Source organism: Eretmochelys imbricata, chromosome 4 (assembly GCF_965152235.1).
Source record: "Eretmochelys imbricata isolate rEreImb1 chromosome 4, rEreImb1.hap1, whole genome shotgun sequence".
Taxonomy (NCBI): domain Eukaryota; kingdom Metazoa; phylum Chordata; order Testudines; family Cheloniidae; genus Eretmochelys; species Eretmochelys imbricata.
In genome coordinates, this window is record NC_135575.1 from 126,090,875 (window position 1) to 126,113,718 (window position 22,844).

Below are 22,844 nucleotides of genomic sequence, written 5' to 3' on the forward strand. Positions count from 1 at the left end.
CATTCCTGCCTGTGCTTCCTCCCGGTATCCCGCTTTCCCACTTACCTCAGGGCTTTGGTCTCCTTCCCCCGGTGAACCTAGTTTAAAGCCCTCCTCACTAGGTTAGCCAGCCTGCTCGCAAAGATGCTCTTCCCTCTCTTCGTAAGGTGGAGCCCGTCTCTGCCCAGCACTCCTCCTTCATGGAACACCATCCCATGGTCAAAGAATCCAAAGCCTTCTCTCCGACACCACCTGCGTAGCCATTCGTTGACTTCCACGATTCGATGGTCCCTACCCAGGCCTTTTCCTTCCACGGGGAGGATGGACGAGAACACCACTTGCGCCTCAAACTCCTTTATCCTTCTTCCCAGAGCCACGTAGTCTGCAGTGATCCGCTCAAGGTCATTCTTGGCAGTATCATTGGTGCCCACGTGGAGAAGCAAGAAGGGGGTAGCGATCCGAGGTCTTGATGAGTCTCGGCAGTCTCTCTGTCACATCGCAAATCTTAGCCCCCGGCAAGCAGCAGACTTCTCGGTTTTCCCGGTCAGGGTGGCAGATAGATGACTCAGTCCCCCGGAGTAGAGAGTCCCCGACCACCACCACCCGCCTCCTTAATCAAGTTCAAGATCTTGGTCCTTATCTTCACAGTGCTCCATGGCCTGGACCCCGGGTATTTAAAAGACCTTGTAAAGCTCCAGAACAAAGACCATGGTCAATGACTCTGCCTCTCTGGCACAATGGAACTCTCTACAATAAGAGTAAAGCTCACATGTTTGGCAGGCAGAACTTTCTCCATGGGCGGTCCAAGACTGTGGAATGAACTCCCCCAAGAATTAAGAACCATCACAGTCTGCACCACTTTCCATTTCAAGTACAAGGCACATTTCTTAGATCTTGCCTTCTTTAACATGAACACAAAGCAATAGGTATATTTATTAAAAAACCCATAATAATAAAATGAGAAACCCTATGAAAACAAGACACTCCACTGTACATGCCTTTCCCTCTGGAGAGAGGATGAGAGAACAAACAACACATGGCAGATGTATCGTCATGTTGCTTAATGCACCATTGGAAAGTGCTCAGACATGACGGTGATAAGCATGGTATAAAAACCTAAACAGAATAGAATAATGCTTCTTCTGAAAGACTTAAAGGGCTGATACATCCCTGTTACTATGGGTTAAATGTCTGATATGATTCTAAAACTTATTCTCTAACATTTAACTTACATGAAAATGGGTTATTTCTATTTTCATGGTAATGAGGCACTCTTTCCCAAAATGTGCTGAAAACATGCTAATTAGTTTTTAGTTAAACACTTGATGATCAAACAGTCAGTGGGATTGAGCAACAAACCTTTCATTATATGCAAATCAATGTTCTTGTAAACACAGACACAGGAGAAGCAGCAAAAATCTAACGTTATGGAGTTCTGGTAGCTACTTCACAGTTAAGGTTAAAAACAGTTGCCCATTACAAGCCCCATATTCAATTCCTCCCTACTATCCCATCATGCCCCAAAAAAGCCAGTCCCTGGAAATGTTTTATGTCACACCTCATGCTAAGGTAGACTATTTCTGGAAGGCTTGGGGAAAAAATCATAAAAGGAGGTTTAAAGTGTGGGAGTTTGTCATGGGGGGTACAGACCTTCTGGGACCCAGAGGAAGAGAGCCCAAATGGTCATGGTTCTCCCAGACCATAGTGTGATGTTGCACTCTATATGTTTTATGGAAATATGATTATGAGTGTAAATATGATGTAACTGGAATATGCTTTATGCAAACGGTCTCTTGTAAGGTATCATTACAAAGCTTATAATCTAGTGTTCATCCTATTTGTATGTATGTATCATTCTTGTATCTGAAGCTAGAAATATGAAGCATAACTCTGAAGTCCTATTGTAATTATGCAAAGTGTGGGTCATTAATGGTGGTTTGGAAGTTTGATGGCTCCCATTGACTGGGACAATTGCTTGTAAATGGCTCTGTTTACTTGCAAACCTCCCTGGATACCTGGGGGCCAGCCTTGGAAGAATGAAGAATGAGGTCTCACAGGACATGTGACCATGTCACATGATGCTGAAATCCATCTTAAACCTGGCACTTTTCCATTTAGAAGGAGGGGTGGGGATCCATAGAGACAAAGGACTTCCGCCTTGTGCCAAAGCTATAAAAGCGGGTGGAAGAGAATAAAGGAGGGTCCCAGTCATGAGAAAGCCCCTGCTTTTCACCTAAGATGCCTGCTGGAACTAACAAGGACAGTACCAGGGGAAAGGATTGGGCCCAGACTAGGAAGGAGTCTAGTCTGAAAGAAGCTTATTGGAATATCTCTGAGGATGAGATTTACCTGTATTCAGTTTCTTAATGTATTAGGCTTAGATTTGTGTATTTTGCTTTGTTTTGCTTGGTGACTTACTTTGTTCTGTCTATTATTACTTGAAACCACTTAAATCCTACTTTTTATACTTAATAAAATCACTTGTGTTTATTAATTAACCCAGAATAAGTGATTAATCCCTGGGGGAGCAAACAGCTCTGCATATCTTTCTATCAGTGTTATAGAGGGAGGACAATTTATGAGTTTACCCTGTATATGCTTTATAGAGAGTAAAACGGATTTATTTGGGGTTTGTATCCCATTGGGAACTGGGTGCTGGAGATAGGTAACCTGCTGAGTGGTTTTCAGTTAAAGCTTGCAGCTTTGGGGGTGTGGTTCAGACCTGGGTCTGTGTTGCAGCAGGCTCAACAAGCTGGCAGGGAAAACAGGCTCAGAGGTAATTTCAGCACATCAGGTGACAGTTCCAAGGCAGTCTCTGTCACTGGACTTGTCACACATAGTTTTTCTAATGAAGTGAGGTGACATCTGCCTGGAATGGGAAAGTGTAGACCCAGATGAATCCTTTCAGGAGCTCAAAATGAGAGTGTAGTGTAAGTGCCCCTGGAGTATATTTAGGGTATGTCTACACTGTACCTGAGAGAGAGCCTTACAGCCCGGGTAGACAGATGTGCTCGTTCTGCTCAAGCTAGCATACTACAAATATCAGTATGGGTGTTGTGGCGCAGGCAGTGGCATGGACTAGCCAGCCAAGCTCAGACCCTGGGGGTTGGGTGAGTTGGTATTCTGGCGGCTAGCTTTTGACACCTCCCATTCCACAATGTCCACACTGCTATTTTTAGCATGTTAGCTCAAGCAGAGCTAGTGTATGTTTGTTCACTCGAGATGTAAGACACACTCCCAGGTGCCTTTTAGACATATCTATACAGGCCATTCTGCTTTTAGGGCTGCTGCTATATGCTCAACATTCCTTAAAGGGGAACTTCAAATGTATGTACTGTTGTTAGTTTATTTTATGATATACACTTTGTTACATAGCAGCCAAAGGAATTGAAGGCTTGAAGGAAGGTGCTTTGCTTTTGTACTGGTTTCTAAAATAGAACATCAGACCTCTAGTCCATAAGAAGTTTGGGGTTTCTCCCCTTTTTTGGTATAAAAAAGGAGCTTTCTGTCCTTTTATGGATAAGATGTTGTGTCTCTGATCTGCTGGAGTCTCTAAATTATTTCCATACCATAGACTTTTTAAGTTTTCCAAACTTTTGGGGGGACCCCATACAAAATACAGGCAGGAAACAGTTAAGAACCCACCCTGCCTGCACACAGCCAAACTACCCCTATCCCAGATCAGCTGTATGGGGGACAAGATAGGTGAGATAATATCTTTTACTGGTCCAACTTCTGTTGGTGGAAGACACAAGCTTTCAAGCTTCACAGAGCTTTTCTTCCTGTCTGGGGAAGGTAACTAGTGTCTGACCTAAACATAAATTGGGACATATTGTTAAGCTTAAGTGGTTCACACATGCTGTCGGAGACCACTTAAAACAAGGTGGGCAATTAAGGGTTAGCAAGCCATGGGCTGCGTTACAAATTGTTGTAATGAGTCATAAAACCAGTGTCTCTGTGGAGTCCATGGTTTTTAGTGTCTAGCAGAGTTATGAAGTTCAGCTCCCAGGCTTGTCTCTTGAAGGTGTTGCACAGGTTTCCTTTGAGGATGGGGCCTGTTAGGTCAGATATAGAGTGATCTCTTTGTGAAAAGTGTTCACCCACAGGTGATATGATGTTTTTTTCTTTCATCATTTTTCTATGTGAGTTCATTTGAGAGCATAGTGATAGTCTGGTTTCATGCACATAGTTGCTGTTGGGGCATTTGATGCACTGGATGAGGTACACTATTTATTGTGATCGGCATGTGGAGGACCTATGAATCTTGAAAAGTATGTCATGAGGGGTATGATTGTCACAGCAGTGGAAGTATGTCTGCAGGTTTTGCATCTGTTGTTCTGCCAGGGGCTGGTGGTGCTTTGAGGTGGTATGTCTTGGTGTGTACTAAAACATGCCAATTTATAGTTAGATGCCTGCATTTGAAAATGTGCTTTTATTTGTGTTATTAAACAATCAAAAACAAATTTAGTTCATAAAATTCAAGGAAACGTTCATGGTTGAGATTGTTCTATATTACAATCAGAATGGAGTGTCTCTTTGGATTTGCTAGCAATTACAGTCTCAGTGACCTGGTGCAATCTGGGACTCTGTATTCACAGAATCTTTTTCTGTCTTTTGCCAATTTATTCCACTTACTTATTTCAGCAGGGAAAATGAATGTATGAATTGTTAGCAGCAATCACTTTAATCTGTAGCAGGGGTCAACACTGACATTTAAGCACACTACATTGTCATGTGTGTGATGCAAGACATGTAAATGACCAAATTCTGGCTCCCCGCTAAAATAATTAAAGTAATACACATCTAACTGTAGTGGGAAAATTACTGCCATTCATAACAGCAGTTTGCTCATCTGCAATAAATGCTGTGAAACTGTATGATCAAAAAGAAAAGGAGGACTGGTGGCACCTTAGAGACTAACATATTTAGTCTCTAAGGTACCACAAGTCCTTCTTTTCTTTTTGCGGATACAGACTAACACGGCTGCTACTCTGAAACCTGTATAATCAAAATTCATTGTTGATGGATTTCCTCCTGCTGTCTGTATGTCTACTGAAGACTTGAACAGTAGGAATTCAGCAGCTAGATCCTACTTACTACAAACACATACTGAAGCATATATATTTATATATCAAAAAACACTTTCCCAGACAATATTTTGAAGAACCAAAACTTTCCCCTTCTATGACCAATTGTTTAGCTTTTCTTACTGAGTCTTGGCACAGTCTTCAGTAAAGACAAAGCAAGCAGCTTAGCAGCCACCCATACCATAAATCAAGAAATTCCTGCAAAGAAAATTTCCTGGTGGAACAACAAGGTCATTAATGACTGTGTAAAATCCTTTTACATTGTAATATATCTGTGACCTTAGAAGATACACCAGCCTAACCTTGTCAAAACTTGTCTAACATTTTTATGAGCCTTAGCCTTCTTTTTGACTACAAGGAGATTTTGTGACATTCACAAAATATTTTTGGATGTATTAGGCAGAATTCAACTGAATGTATAAAACAGCTGAAACTCCTTTGTTTCCACAAACATGGCTGTGAATTGAAAGGTGATTCCAGGTGATTGTACGCTAATAAGCACATTTTTAGCAGCTGTCTAGCTTTGCTATTGAAATCCCATTTACAGTTTACTTGTACTTGTTCTACCTAAACAAAGAGCTTGTTAAACTGGTAAAAGTTACATACCCAGGCCAGAAGCTTGGTTCAGTTACCATAAAGAAATGTTATGGTGCCCAGGCAGGGTTAAAACCTGCCACCTGAGAATGCCCCTACACAGAGGGCTCCCTACTACGTGGAGCTGGCACAGACAGATGCATGCTGGAGATGAATGCCTGCCTGTGAGGATGGTGTTGCCAAGAGGGCTACAGCTTTCTTAACCACAGGATGCTGTTCCAGGAAGGAGGACTGCTAAGCAGAGATGGGGTCCACCTATCGAGGAAGGGGAAGAGCATATTTGGATACAGATTGCCTAACCTAGTGAGGAGGGCTTTAAACTAGGTTAGAAGGGGGCAGGTGACCAAAGCCCACAGGTAAGTCAAAAACATGCAGACCTGGGAGAAGGATTGGAATGTGGGGGAGCATGGGCTATTGTAGCAGGGAAAAGGGAGAGAAACGACAGAACTGCGGGGGGAAGGGGAATCAAATCAGTATCTTAGATGTCTGTATACTTAGTGGTGATGGAGGACTTTAACTACTCAGACATCTGTTGGGAAAATAACACAGCAGGGCACAGATTATCCAACAAGTTCTTGGAATGTATTGGAAACAATTTTTTATTTCAGAAGGTGGAGAAAGCTACTGAGGAGAGGCTGGTCTAGATTTGATTTTGACAAATAGGGAGGAACTGGTTGAGAATTTGAAAGTAGAAGGCAGCTTGGGTGAAAGTGATCATGAAATGATAAGAGTTCATGATTCTAAGGAATGGTAGGATGGAGAACAGCAAAATTAAGACAATAGATTTCAAGAAGGCACACTTTAGCAAACTCTCGGAGTTGATAGGTAAGATCCCATGGGCAGCAAATCTAATGGGAAAAACAACTGAAGACAGTTGGCAGTTTTTCAAAGAGACATTATTAAGGGCACAAGAGCAAACTATCCCACTGCATAGGAAAGATAGGAAGTATAGCAAGAGAACATCCTGGCTTAAGCAGGAGATCTTTGATGACCTAAAAATCAAAAAAGAGTCCTACAAAAAGTGGAAACTAGGTCAAATGACAAAGGATGAATATAAACAAAACTATGTAGGCACAAAATTAGAAAGGCCAAGGCACAAAATGGGATCAAACTAGCTAGAGACATAAAGGGTAACAAGAAAACATTCTACAAATACATTAGAAGCAAGAGGAAGACGAAGGAGAGTGTAGGCCCTTTACTCAATGAGGGGAGGAAAAACAATAACACAATATGTGGAAATGACAGAGATGCTTAATGACTTCTTTGTTTTGGTTTTCACCAAGAAGGTTGGTAGTGATTGGACGTCTAACATAGTGAATGCCAGTTAAAATGAGATAGGATCAGAAGCTAAAATTAGGAAAAAAAAGTTAAAAATTACTTAGACAAGTTAGATGTCTTCAAGTCACCAGGGCCTGATGAAATGCATCCTAGAATAAACAAGGAGCTGCCTGAGGAGATATCTATCTGAGACATTAGCGATTATCTTTGAAAAGTCATGGAAGACAGGAGAGATTCCAGAAGACAGGAAAAAGGCAAATAAGTGCCCATGTATAAAAAGGGAAATAACAACAACCTGGGAAATTACAGACCAGTCAGCTTAACTTCTGCACCTGGAAAGATAATGGAGCAAATAATTAAGCGATGAATTTGCAAACATCTAAAAGATAACAAGGTGATAAGTAACAGCATGGATTTGTCAAGAACAAATCTTGTCAAACCAACCTGATAGCTTCTTTGACAGGGTAACAACAAGCCTTGTGGATAGGGGAGAAACAGTAGACTTGGTATATCTTGACTTTAGTAAAGCTTTCGATACTGTCTCACATGACCTTCTCATAAACAAACTAGGGAAATGCAACCTAAAATGGAGCTACTATAAGGTAGGTGCATAACTGGTTGGAAAACCATTCCCAGAGTGTAGTTATCCGTGGTTCACAGTCATGCTGGAAGGGCATAACAAATGGGGTCCTGCAAGGATCAGTTCTGGGTCCGAATCTGTTCGATATCTTCATCAATGATTTAGATAATGGCATAGAGAGTACACTTATAAAGTTTGCGGACAATACCAAACGGGGAGGGGTTGCAAGTGCTTTGGAGGATAGGATTATAATTCAAAATGATCTGGACAAACTGGAGAAATGGTCTGAAGTAAATAGGTTGAAATTCAATAAGGACAAATGCAAAGTATTCAACTTAGGAAGGAACAATTAGTTGCACCCATACAAAATGGGAAATGACTGCCTAGGAAGGACTACTGTGGAAAGGGATTTGGGGGTCATAGTGGACCATAAGCTAAATACGAATCAACAATGTAATACTGCTGCAAAAAAAGCAAACACCGTTCTGGGATGTATTAGCAGGAGTGTTGTAAGCAAGACACGAGAAGTAATTCTTCTGCTCTACTCCACTCTGATTAGGCCTCAATTGGAGTATTGGGTCCAGTTCTGGGTGCCACATTTCAAGAAAGATGTGGACAAGTTGGAGAAAGTCCAAAGAAGAGCAACAAAAATGATTAAAGGTCTAGAAAACATGACCTACGAAGGAAAAATGAAAAATTTGGGTTTGTTTAGTCTGGAAAAGAGAAGACTGAGGGGGGACATGATAACAGTTTTCAAGTACATAAAAAGTTGTTACAAGGAGGAGGGAGAAAAAATGTTCTTAACCTCTGAGGATAGGACAAGAAGCAATGGTCTTAAATTGTAGCAAGGGAGGTTTAGGTTGGACATTAGGAAAAACTTACTAACTGTCAGGGTGGTTAAGCACTGGAATAAATTGCCAAGGGAGGTTTTGCAATCTCCATCATTGGGAATTTTTAAGAGTAGGTTAGACAAACACCGGTCAGGGATGTTCTAGATAATATTTAGTCCTGCCATGAATGCAGGGGACTGTACTAGATTACCTCTCAAGGTCCCTTCCAGTCCTGTGATATCACCAAGCCTTCTCCCATACCCCTGGGATAGAGAATATGGAAAGCGTAGTGGACTATGACTGTTCTCTGCTTATCACTCATATAGAGGCTCTTTAGAAGGAGAGCCATAAGGCTGCTCTAACTTACACCTGGGGCTAGATTGACTCATGCACACCCAAGAGTATGGGGAGCACACAGGTAGCTTAAAGCCACTTTTGTTTTACCTCTCCCTCCTTGCCCTAAATGCAGGAAGGGAATAAATGAGAATCAGGCCTCAGCTGTGCAACCTTGTACATGTGTTTTTCCTCTTCAGGGCTTGTCAGCATGGCAACCTGGTTTTGTGTGATACCACCAAATGCAGTAGAACATTCAGAAGGGTATGGACTGTTGGTGTACTCATTTGCATGCCAATAATTGGAACATTCTTCCACTTCACATATCATTGCTGATTTCTGAACTGTGCCAACAATACCAGTGGTTAAAGGAACATAGAATGTGCACCTCGTTAATTTCTCAAGTGTTTGTAAGCATTCATATGGTTGCCTTTGTAATGGATGCCATAGTTTCCAGTCTAGTAAAGCTAAAGGCTGATACCCTAATAATTTATCAGGCTTCACTTTCTGTTTTGTTTGATATAATCAATTATATGCTGGCTTGATATGCTATTTTGTGGTGGTGCCTATCTATCTGAAAATTACATTAAAAGTAACCTGCATGTTCAGGACCCAGTTAGACTGAGTGATACAAACGAAGAGCACATTTTTAAGCAAAGTGTAGTCATCACACCTTAGCTGATTCGTACTAGCTTTTAATATAAGGTGACTTGAGACGAAATGTGCTAAGGACATGTAAGTTCATATTGTACACAGCAGTATCTCATGAATATCAGCTATCTTACTCATTCTTCAATCCCCATAATTAATTAATTCTCTAGAAGCAATCCCCTTTGGTGGGATCCATACAACCTGAGCAATGAATCACACTGACTTGAGATAATGCAGGATTTAGGCTCTGTACAGCAGGATTAACATACAAAGTTAGTAGTTTATTCAGATGAAATGCAAGCTGCAGGAAATGGCCCATCATCTGCAAATAGGTTAGCAGTCATACTATAGTAACAGAAATGCCATCACAGACTTGCACACTATCTGATAATGCTGCTAAGTACATGCCTGGAGAACAATATTCTTGGGACACTTTACCGACACTTGTTGGTTGTGTATGTAGATTCTTCAATCATAGCTCCCTGGCAAAGTCATGTCACATCTAATTTCCTACAAAACTATTTAAACTTTAAATATTTTTGAGTGTAAGATAAGGTCTCCTTCAAATTAAAGTATCTTTTAATACTGTCATCATGAGCCTGAATAAAACCACTGCCAGCAAACAAGTGTTGTTTCATTGGGGTTCTGTCATCTTTGGCATGATAGTCTGTTCTAAATAACTTTCCAAACATAGCAGCTAAGAAAACTAATTGAACTTGGTCTTACCTATGGTATTAGAACCATTCTGATCTAAAATAACACAAAGATTGCATTTTAAAGGAATCCTTCATCAACCAAAATGCAGAGGCTACTTATCTATCACAGTAAATGCTTCTTTGAGTAGACAGCATGGAACAACATTCTTGGTAGTAGATGAGCTCTGGAAAGTAGTAACCCTGGGGATTCCTTGCATGCTCCCTCAGAGCACTGAAAATTCAGAGCCAGGAATTTATAAGGAGCAGTGGCCCCAACTCTATTTCAGTTCCATTATTCTTAATCAGAATACACTCTAGAGATACCAGACAGTTGGGCAGGGCAGACCTATGCTGTCAATTGACTTGAACTACAGTTACTAAATAATAGCCTTTCTTTCTCCTTTGAGTAGTGACAGCATAGAGTCCCACTCTTTGGGGATTAACTTGCAGTAACAAAGCCAATCAGAGCTGGGACTACAGAGAACTAGTTAAATAATGATTGCAGGGCTGCTCTATGGAACTGAGCATGAGAACTGGAAGCTAAATCAATAAAATGAATTGAACTTCAAGTAGCAGCCTTCTGTACCTCAATGATAGAAACTTCTAAGGCCTTGTCTACACTAAAGGGAAAGTCGATCTAAGCTACGCAATCTGAGTTACGTGAACAGCGTAACTCAAATTGACATAGCTTAGATCTACTTTCTGCAGGGTCCACACTATGCAACGTCGATGGGAGACGCACTCCTGTCAACTCCCCTTACTCTTCTCGATCAGATGGAGTATAGGAGTCAACAGGAGAGCCATTGGCGGTCAATTTAGCGGGTCTTCACTAGACCCACTAAATCTACTGCTGATGCATCAATTGCCACACCATGGATCCTCTGGTAAGTGTAGACAAGCCCTAGGATATGCAGAAGCAGCTGCTTTGGGCCTGATTGAATCTATATATACACATACAAAATGATGCGGTTTAAATTAGCTGTTACTACTCAAGAAAGATCTTGGAGTCATTGTGGATAGTTCTCTGAAAACATCCACTCAATGTGCAGCAGCAGGCAAAAAAGTTAAACAGAATGTTGGAAGTCATCAGCAAAGGGATAGATAAAAAGACAGAAATTATCATATTGCCTCTGTATAAATCCATGGTACACCCACATCTTGAATACTACATGCAGATCTGGTCGCCCCATCTCAAAAAAAGATATATTGGAATTGGTAAAGGTACTGAAAAAGGCAACAAAATGATTAGGGGTATGGAATGGCTTCCATATGAGGAGTGATTAATAAGACTGGGACTTTTCAGCTTGGAAAAGAGACGACTAACATGGGATACAATAGAGGTCTGTAAAATCATGACTGGTGTTGAGAAAGTAAATAATGAAGTGTTATTTACTCCTTCTCATAACATAAGAACTAGAGGTCAACAAATGAAATTAATAGGCAGCAGGTTTAAAACAAGTGAAAGGAAGTATTTCTTCACACAACCCACAGTCAACCTGTGAAACTCTTTGCCAGAGGATGTTGTGACAGCCAAGACTATACCAGGGTTCAAAAAAGAACTAGATAAATTAATGGAGGACAGGTCCATCAATGGCTATTAGCCAGGATGGACAGGGATGGTGTCTCTAGCCTCCGTTTGCCAGAAGCTGGGAATAGGTGACAGGGGATGGATCACTTGATGATTACCTGTTCTGTTCATTCCATCTGAAGCACCTGGCATTGGCCACCGTTGGAAGACAGGTTACTGGGCTACATGGACCTTTGGTCTGACTCAGTATGGCCATACTTATGTTCTTATATCTTAAGACTCTGAGCCACTGACACATGACAAGCTGATACACAAATTAAATATAAGAAGAACTAAAACACCAAACAAAACCCAAAAGGAAAAGATTAAAGTTAATCAGCAATAAAATAATAGCAACTAGCCACGAGGTCAGGATACAATAAAAAGAAGGAACAAGACACCCATGTGTGTTTGTGTGTGCACACATGCACATGTCATGTCTTGCATTGCCTTCCTTTATTTGTAAACCGTTTTAGTTTAGACTTTAAGCTCTCTGGGGCAGGGACCTGCCTTCTGCATGTATGAAGCACCTTCCAGAACTCTGGGCACTTTACAATAGTGAATAATAATAAATACAATTTAGACAATCTTTAAGATATTTCTTCTTGATCTATCCCCATGCTATTAGTAACTGAGGTGGATTATGAAAAGATATAGTTCCCTAACATGTCTTTAACTAAGGCCTTGTCCACACTACAGGGGAAATTTGATCTAAGCTATGCAATTTGAGTTACGTGAATAGTGTAACTCAAATCAATGTAGCTTAGATCTACTTACCATGGGGTCCACACTACACAATGTCGACAGGAGATGCTCTTATGTCAATTCCCCCTACTCTTCTCGAACTGGTGGAGTACAGGAGTTAACAGGAGAGTAATCTGAGACTTGCTAAATCAACCGCAGATGCATCGATCGCTGCTCATTGATCCCCCGGTAAGCGTAGACAAGCTCCAAGATACACAGTCTAGCCTCTCCACATAGAGAATGAGATTTAAGGAAGGATATTGTGAAGTTAGTGTATTGGTTAGGTGGAAATGAGAAACCACTTTAGTTGGCTATCTAGGATCATTCTAATGATATGGAATTGTTTCTGATTAACTAGAAAGTGAGTGTTATGGAGGTAAAGTTGCTGTTCCAGATACATTTCAGAGTAGCAGCCGTGTTAGTCTGTATTTGCAAAAAGAAAAGGAAAACTAGTGGCACCTTAGAGACTAACCAATTTATTTGAGCATAAGCTTTCGTGAGCTACAGCTCACTTCATCGGATGAATTCAGTGGAAAATACAGTGAGGAGATTTATATACACACAGAACATGAAAAAATGGGTGTTATCATACACACTGTAAGGAGAGTGATCACTTCAGATGAGCTATTACCAGCAGGAGAGCGGGGGGGGGGAACCTTTTGTAGTGATAATCACGATGGGCCATTTCCAGCAGTTAACAGGAACGTCTGAGGAGCAGTGGGAGGTGGGGGATGGGGAAATAAACATGGGGAAATAGTTTTACTTTGTGTAATGACACATCCACTCCCAGTCTCTATTCAAGCCTAAGTTAATTGTATCCAGTTTGCAAATTAATTCCAATTCAGCAGTCTCTCGGAGTCTATTTTTGAAGTCTTTTTGTTGTAATATTGCGACCTTTAGGTCTGAAATCGAGTGACCAGAGAGATTGAAGTGTTTTCCGACTGGTTTATGAATGTTATAATTCTTGACATCTGATTTGTGTCCATTTATTCTTTTACGTAGAGACTGTCCAGTTTGACCAATGTACATGGCAGAGGGGCATTGCTGGCACATGATGGCATATATCACATTGGTAGATGTACAGGTGAACGAGCCTCTGATAGTGTGGCTGATGTGATTAGGCCCTATGATGGTGTCCCCTGAATAGATATGTGGACACAGTTGGCAATGGGCTTTGTTGCAAGGATAGGTTCCTGTGTTAGTGGTTCTGTTGTGTGGTTGCTGGTGAGTATTTGCTTCAGGTTGGGGGGCTGTCTGTAGGCAAGGACTGGCCTGTCTCCCAAGATTTGTGAGAGTGATGGGTCGTCCTTCAGGATAGGTTGTAGATCTTTGATGATGCGTTGGAGAGGTTTTAGTTGGGGGCTGAAGGTGATGGCTAGTGGCGTTCTGTTATTATCTTTGTTGGGCCTGTCCTGTAGGAGGTGACTTCTGGGTACTCTTCTGGCTCTGTCAATTTGTTTCTTCACTTCAGCAGGTGGGTATTGTAGTTGTAAGAATGCTTGATAGAGATCTTGTAGGTGTTTGTCTCTGTCTGAGGGGTTGGAGCAAATGCGGTTGTATCATAAAGCTTGGCTGTAGACGATGGATCGTGTGGTGTGGTCTGGGTGAAAGCTGGAGGCATGTAGGTAGGAATAGCGGTCAGTAGGTTTCCGGTATAGGGTGGTGTTTATGTGACCATCGCTTATTAGCACTGTAGTGTCCAGGAAGTGGATCTCTTGTGTGGACTGGTCCAGGCTGAGGTTGATGTTGGGATGGAAATTGTTGAAATCATGGTGGAATTCCTCAAGAGCTTCTTTTCCATGGGTCCAGAAGATGAAGATGTCATCAATGTAGCGCAAGTAGAGTAGGGGCATTAGGGGACGAGAGCTGAGGAAGTGTTGTTCTAAGTCAGCCATAAAAAAGTTGGCATATTGTGGGGCCATGCGGGTACCCATAGCAGTGCCGCTGATTTGAAGGTATACATTGTCCCCAAATGTGAAATAGTTATGGGTGAGGACAAAGTCACAAAGTTCAGCCACCAGGTGTGCCGTGACATTATCGGGGATACTGTTCCTGACGGCTTGTTCCTTACAGTGTGTATGGTAACACCCATTTTTTCATGTTCTGTGTGTATATAAATCTCCTCACTGTATTTTCCACTGAATGCATCCGATGAAGTGAGTTGTAGCTCACGAAAGCTTATGCTCAAATAAATTGGTTAGTCTCTAAGGTGCCACTAGTACTCCTTTTCTTGTTCCAGATACATGATTTTGTGTCTGAATATTTGGTACTCAGAATCTAGTCACAACGAAGAGCCTGTACCAATATGCTAAGGATACTTTACATCTTTAAATTCAAATTTAGTAGATTTGTATGATATATATTAGGTAGGGCTGTCAAGTGATTTAAAAAATTGCGATTAATTATGATTAATCGTGTGATTAACTGCACTGTTAATAATAGAAAACCATTTATTTAAATATTTTTGGATGTTTTCTACATTTTCAGATATACTGATTTCAATTACAACACAGAATACAAAGTGTACATTCTCCACACCTCATCCCTCTCAGATTTTGGAAGGCATTTCAATTCTTAAATCTTGGGTAGAGTGCTATATCTTTACTAAGAAATCTCACATTGGTATCTTTGCATTTTGGCAAATCTGCTGTGAAAGTGTTCTTAAAATGAACATGTGCTGGGTCATCATCTGAGACTGCTATAACATGAAATATATGGCAGAATGCAGGTAAAACGGAACAGAAGACATACAATTCTCCCCCAAGGAGTTCAGTCACAAATGTAATTAACGCATTATTTTTTTAACGAGCGTCATCAGCATGGAAGCATGTCCTCTGGAATGGTGACCGAAGCATGAAGGAGCGTATGAATGTTTAGCATAACTGGCACATAAATACCTTGCAATGCCGGCTACAAAAGTGCCATGCGAATGCCTGTTCTCACTTTCAGGTGACACTGTAAATAAGAAGCAGGCAGCAGTATCTCCCATAAATGTAAATAAAGTTGTTTGTCCTAGAGATTGGCTGAACAAGAAGTAGGACCGAGTGGGCTTATAGGCGCTGAAGTTTTACATTGTTTTGATTTTGAGTGCGGCTATGTAACAAAAAAAATCTACATTTGTAAGTTACACTTTCACGATAAAGAGATTGCACTACAGTACTTATATGAGGTGAATTGAAAAATACTATTTCTTTTATTTATCATTTTTACAGTGCAAATATTTGTAATAAAAATATAAAGTGAGCACTGTACACTTTGTATTCTATATTGTAATAGAAATCAATATATTTGAAAATGTAGAAAAACATCCAAAAATATTCAATACATTTCAATTCGTATTCTATTGTAATTTAATGAATTGCAATTAATTTTTTAATTGCAGTTAATTTTTTTGAGTTAATCACGTGACTTAATTGCAAGTAATCAAGAGCCCTAATTTGAACAGCAAGATTGAAATCATGCCCATATTGAAGACAATCGCAGAACTCCTAATAAATGGAGTCAGGATTTCACCCCAAATCTTTCATTCCTGCAAACAACAAGATATTAGCAACGATGTAATATTCTAAACATCTCTATGGTATTTTAAACTAACTTTAATGCAGCTGCTCTTCCAAGTGCTGCTCTGAACAGGGAAATCTGCTCCAGTTTGTCTAGAAGTTGTTGTTCCTTGGCTTGTTTTTCATGTATTATCTGGTCTCTCTTCTCCTCCTCTGCCTTCTTCTGTGCTTCTTTCAGTAAAGCTAGGCGTTCGCGCAGTTCCACTATTGACATTTCACCACTAAAGCCATAGCCAGCAGTCTACAGAAATACAAATCAGTGAGTGGAAAAAGACTATATTGATCATGTTTCAGCTCACATTGACGTCACTGGGAGTTTTGACTTCAATTAAGCAGGATTTGGCCTTAACTTATTTACAAGCTACTTTCTGTGGCATAGAAATCATTTTCAGAGATGTATCATAGTACATGAGTCTAAGATGTGACAATACAACTTTTCACAGAAGAAATCTCATCTAGGAAACAAACTGAACTAACCACAAATATAAAAGTCCAGTTTTATCTGACCAGAAATGATTCTAGATTACACAAAATCCAGTTTTAATAGGAAGTTTAAAAGTTAACAGCATCATTTTAAATTTGGAAAACTGTGAAGTCTGTAAAACCAGAAGGGAATATACATTCAAAAATAAGTACTGAGATCATTTGTTTGCTAGTATCTGTTTTTCCACTTGGGTGGAAGAGTAATCTAGCTGCAGATTATGGGCCAGATCCTGTGAAATATTGAGCACCTGAATTTAACAGCTGAGGTTAATAGGAGTTAACTGCTCTGCACCTGGCAAGATCAGACCCTTAATGTCCAAGGCCAACATTTTAAAATCTGAGTGCCTAAAGTTTGGCATTGAATTCTGGATTTAGGAGCCCAAAGAGAAGCAGCCAGAGTTTCAAGGGTGCTGAGAAACCACAACCCTCATTGAAGTAAATTTTCTGTAGTATTTGGCTGGTGAATCTTGCCCATATGCTCAGGGTTTACCTGATCGCCATATTTGGGGTTGGGAAGGAATTTTCCTCCGGGGCAGATTGGAAGAGGCCCTGGAGGTTTTTCGCCTTCCTCTGTAGCATGGGGCACGGGTCACTTGCTGGAGGATTCTCTGCTCCTTGAAGTCTTTAAACCACGATTTGAGGACTTCAATAGCTCAGACATAGGTGAGAGGTTTTTCGTAGGAGTGGTGGGTGAAATTCTGTGGCCTGCGTTGTGCAGGAAGTCAGACTAGATGTTCATAATGGTCCCTTCTGACCTAAATATCTATGAATCTATGAAAATGGGAGCTGCAGGTGGTCAGCACCTCAGAAAGTCAGGACACTTCTAAACAGAAGTTTAGGGGCTTGACATTTTTAGCCCACTACCAAAGCCATATATAAGCAGTAAAATTATCTGCTGTGAAGGAATAGGACCCCTTCCACATATTTACAGGATCACCCCAGTTATTGTACCTCTGAAATACAAACATCAAAATTATGTAATCATCACACTGAGCTTCTAAGCAATCTCTCTTCCAAAAGGACATTGCTGGGTCTCAACACCATGTGCATCAGTACCTCCACCCTGTACCAATGCAATGCATGCTGATGGGTGCATATATAGACACAAATACTGGGCTTCTGAGTAGTTTCCTTTCCAAAACTGCATCAGTTTCACATCAAAAAATGACTATTTTTGTCTATCCTGATGCATTTTAATTTTCACATTTCAAGATGCATATCCTTGAACTATCCCCTCATCTACTGTTTGACCCAGTCAGTACATTGTTGCAGAGCTGTAACACATGAAGTGAAAGGGAAATGCATTAGTACAGGATGGAGATTCTGGTGGTGGTGTGTGAAAACTTAGTAGGGAGACTGTGCAATGTCCTTTTTTGGAAGCGGATTTGCTTAGAAGCCCAACGTGGTGACTGAGTTTCAGAAATCTTTGTGGGATGGTCCTGGGAATATATATGAAGGGGCTCCTTTTCCTGCACAGTAGATAACACTGCTGTTCATGTAACTGGAGTGCCACCAAGTGGATAGCTGGGGACATTAAAGATTATGAAAGTAAGTGAGAATTTCATGGAGTCAAATTCTATTTCATCTAGTTTGAAAGTGTATTTTTACAAAAGAGAAATGCAGGCTAAGCAAGTAAAATGTACTAACTGAAATCGGAGTCACATCTTAAGCACTACTAGGAAATTATAATGTAAACCTGAGAGTTCTCATTCCTTTCTTTATCTGGTTGTAATTTGAATGACCAGCTCACTTTTACCAAACTTACATTTAGCAAGGGCTTCCCTTTGGCTTGATTTGGAATGAGTATTTCAAATATGACTTCAAACATGTTGTGTTCACTTGCTATTTGAATCTCCTCTCAGGAATGAGTTAGATAGGAAACCATATTTAAAGCCAAATACTGCCCTTGGATACAAATGGGAACAATGGGAGCTGTATGTGAGGAGCTGACTGCAAAATTTTGCCCACTGTCAATAGCAATGAAATGAACTAGGCCTATAAATGAGAAAGTACCGGAATTCCCATCACTTTCGTTTTAATGAACCAGACAATGAGTGCTGCTCCACAGGAGCATGTGATTGAGAGAGCTCTGTAATTCCAAGCCCTGACTACATTAAAGAACTGTGCCATTGCACCACTGCTGCTCAGACTGGTTCAGTCATAAAAGTGCAAGTTGCAATGTGAACACACAAGAGAGCCTGTTCAAGGTCCACAAAGTGCATTGCGTGCATTCACAGCACTCCCTGTGAGCACTGCAGAGCTTGTGGATTGTTGACTCTTTCCCACATCCCCAGGGAATAGGTATATAACCTCTGAGACATAATGTCTATTTGTAGTTGTTCACATTTTTGGCTTGCTCCGTTGTCTGCTTTAACTAGCTTCATCCCATGTGAAGGTCTGTATATGCACTGTCAAGAGCAGGGTCTATGCTCTAGGTGGATACCGCCTTTGGTTAATAGTGCTCCAAGGGAGAAGGAAGTTGACTTTATTCTTTTTTTATTCAGTTATTCAATTTTTTTTCAGATAAATTGGGTTTCTCTATTGTTTTTTTCTGTTCTTATTTTGTTAGGTTTATACTTTGCTTTGTAGCTGATCCCAGTTTCATTCTCTTGTGTTTCCCTTTAAGGTCCCAAGTGACACTGTCCAGCCAGTCCTCCCTTCTTCTCACTACTAATGCAGTGTCCCCCACAGGGAATTAATAGCTTCTTTGGGAAACAGGGGGTAGGGAAATGGGATGGGGCAGAAGGGACAAAAGTGGATTTTGGAGAAGTATGGCGAGGTAACATGGTGGATTTGTTTGGGGATCTGAGGAGATGGTGAGGGGTAAGTAGGCTACTAATGACTCAGGTCTGTTTTCTGCTTTTAGATATCAAGAGTTTGGAAGATACTGCTAAAGGAGCATATGGACTGCTGCACCAGCAACGCCCTCTCCATGGAAGGAACAGCATCTCTCTGTTGGTTTCTGCTAACTAACCATTAAGGATTTTTTTCTTTTTCTTTTTCAGCTGAATTCCCATGGAAGAAAGGAAAAACTAAAAGAGAGCAGTTCTGATCGTTTACAAGTGTTAGTCAACTTTTATTTTGCTTTATCTTTTTGTTTTGTTATGCTGCTCTGGGTATATGGGGAAGGGGCAAGGGAGGAAGACGAGATCCTGGGCAGAGCTGAGACCAGTCAAGTTTTGCATCAGGTGCTTTTGGGCCTGTATGCAGCCAGTAGGTGGCTGGCTTGAGAGGTGGCAGAGCCAATTGCTAATGTTGTCACTGAAGGGTGGGTGGGAGCATTGTGGGATTGTGCTAGGAGGACTAATTGCACCAATGCAATTGCCACGCTTGTGTTTCCTGTCCAGAGACACAGTATAGGAGGCATAGCTTTACTCAGAGTCAGTATAGTCACTGCAGTGATATGAACACCTCTACATCATTCCAAGCTCTATGTGTGGACATGAGAGCTCCAAGTATTGACAAAAGGGTTACTGTGAAGGTAGAGCAATCTAGGGGCTCTACTTGGAAATGTCTTAAGAGACATGTTATAGGATGAAATCCTGGCACTACTGGACTTAATGGCAAAATTCCCATTGACTTCAATGAGGTTTAGGATTTGATCTGTGCTCGTGATGTTTTCTCTTATAAAGTGTTCATTTTATAAACTCTGGGAAAATTCAGGTTCAGATTTAATTTTTCAATCAAAGCTGCATGTCTTGGGCTCATCTCTAATTGCATGTATCCAACATGCAATATTTTTGTATGCAGTATAATTCACGTCTGTGTGAAAGGTAAACATACCTCTAAAACAGTTATTTTTTTCCTTATGAACCTACCTGGGTTAAGTCAACAAACTTGTTCCTAAAGAATGGCAGAGATTCTATAGCTCTTATCTGTTGAATCAATTCATATCTTTTCCTAATCTTCTCTTCTTCTTCTTCCAGAGCTTGACGAAGAAGTTCTCGGCTCTCCTCAGACACTTCCTGAACTGAGAGAAAACAAATAACCCATGTTAGCTGCATGTCGGATGCTGCAATACATCTGGAGATGAATTCTTGTACATGTGTGAATAATGACTAATACTGATCTGAATATACTTCAGGTTGTTACCCTGCCCTGGTAGGAAGGATGATGAGAGAGACTAATAATCACTTTCCATCTCTAGTATCTGTGATTCTATGAGACTTACAGACACAGAACTGAAATATAAAGCAGTTTATACTTACAGTTGACACAATTAGTATGTAGTAATTTATTTTCTAGTTTAGACTCGAGACCAAAAAAAATAGGAAAATGCGTAGTTTCATTTACTTAAAGTACAGACTCTGTCTAGCATCAAATATTCATAGCTTTCCAAGCTGTATGTACTCTGGAAAGCTATGGATTCTGGCTCACTGCCAGGCTCACCTATCTAGGAGAAAGACTGGCTTACTCAGTGTAACCCAGGAACCTCTTGGTGCCAACTGGCAGAGGGCACAGGGGCCGCATAGAGTTTTACAGGGATCTCCTGGGTCAGATATACGCACATTAAGTTGACCAAAGGGTGGCATGTGAAGCCTCTACCAAGAGCCAAATAATCATTGCAAAATGTATATACAGATAATATTTAAGAAATTATGTTCTTAAGGTATGTGAGTTAAGGCAGGTCACCAGAAAGTGATAAACATGCTGCTGTCAGGTAGGAGGGAAGAGATGCTTCTCTCTTTCTCTGGCTGGTCATGTGTGTATTGTCACTTTCACAATGGAGGCCTATCTACAGTCTGAGCTCAATGCTAATCAAGAGATTGTGAAATTGACAAGAAAGAGGCACACAGGAGACTGTCCTATTTATGAGTAAAGACAAAGATGACTGGGGGTACAGGGGGACACTCTCAGATCTTTTCCACCGAGGAGGCAAGCTGACAGCACGACTTGTCTCATGAAGGGAAGACCGCAGCCAAGCCTGGCTGTAATATGCTGGAAGGATTTTGGGTGAGCTTTGACCTATAAGACATGACAGTAACTAGTTAAGTAAGTCTAGGTTCTAAAATGTGTTTTTATTTTATATGAAACCATTTGTCTCCAATATTTATACTTGCTATCACTTGAATCTTTGTTAAACAGACTTTAACTATAAACTTCCCTACGTGCTGAGTGTTAAAGTAGAGCAGTAATGTGAGGTGTATCTGGTAAGCTGGGGCATGGTGTTGCTTTGGGAGCAGTGAATCTGTGAATACTGTGGGTGTCCAAAAGACTAGAGGCTGGACACTCCAGGGGGACAATCCAAGGGCTTATGGTTGGAGTGTGCCTATTGCTAACCTACAGAAGGACAGCAGGGCCTGTGTAGGCTGAGAGGGGAATGCTTATGTTGCCCTTGGCCAGTGGAGTTGGGGAGCTGACGTACAGCAGGCACAGACAAGGTTTCCTCACATGAACAGCAGGTGGTAGCGAGGTACCTCACAGCCCTGGGGACCCTTGGGAAGCATCACACTCAAAAGCTAAAAACAAGAATTAAAATCTGAATGACAGAGGAGTGACCCTATCCAGGCAGAGGAGAACTTGTGCATTTGAGGGCTCATCTTCTGCACTCTATATTTCTCAAGGCTAGAGACTGCCTATTCCTTCACTAGGTATTAGTGCAGTCCTATAATGGAGTAAGTACCATGCATATCTTTGGATGGAGGAAGAGACCAGCTTCATGACCACCACTAAGTCATCTGAGCTAAAATATAAACTGGAACGTCCCCCTGGAGAATTGTGGAAAGCCAGCAACATCCACTCTCCACTCCAATCACTGCTCTCCTTTTTCACGCCCAGTGATTTATTTTGGTTTAGAGAAGGAACTCTCTCTTATCTCAGTGGCTGCTTTCTTCTTCTCCTCCTCAGCTTGGAAGAGGTCATAATGAGTTATGTCTCCTTTAAAATTTTCAGTTGGCCCAACAAGTCTTCTCTTTAGGACATTGGGGATTCAGTATGAGTCACATGAATCTGATCACCATATACTGGTATGGCAATCAGAACAGGCAGTCACATGTACCACTTCTGGCAGGAGTGTAGACTGGTAGCTTCAGAATGCCTGATTCTGCATCTTCCCCTTTAAACACAGGGAATAACTTCTCTGGGCCAGTAGCATAGCTTAGATGCTCATTTCAGCTAGAGTGGGCTCAAAGATTCACTTATTACATTGGTCCACTTGTTTACGGGAACATATATTCTGAATTTCTCCCCCTCTTCTTTTTCAACAAAATTTAGATGAGTTGCCCACTAAAATAAAGATAAAATGACTTGGAAATTTGCCATCATATCCTAGGGGCTTGGCAACACAAATACCTATTTGTCGTTTGTACTTCTGGAGCTTCATTCGTGCTTGCTTCACATTTTTATGTCCTTCCACTACTTGCTCCACCAACTCTCTCATTTCCTTCGCTTCCTGAAGACGTTTCTCTGCATATTGGTGCATCAATTCTGCTGTCTAAACCGCAAACAAACAACAGGTCAGTAA

General features: G+C 41.0%; 1 protein-coding gene across 1 annotated transcript in view; it reads right to left on the reverse strand.

Moving 5' to 3' along the window:
- The window catches only part of CFAP99 (cilia and flagella associated protein 99), a 76,059-nt gene that overhangs the window by 14,452 nt on the left and 38,763 nt on the right, over window positions 1-22,844 (reverse strand). Inside the window, exons 11-13 of the mRNA XM_077816180.1 lie at window positions 22,673-22,814; window positions 20,200-20,351; window positions 15,934-16,139 (exon numbers count right to left, since the gene is read on the reverse strand). Coding sequence (XP_077672306.1) covers window positions 15,934-16,139; window positions 20,200-20,351; window positions 22,673-22,814 — 500 coding nt within the window. The remainder of the gene's footprint in view (window positions 1-15,933; window positions 16,140-20,199; window positions 20,352-22,672; window positions 22,815-22,844) is intronic.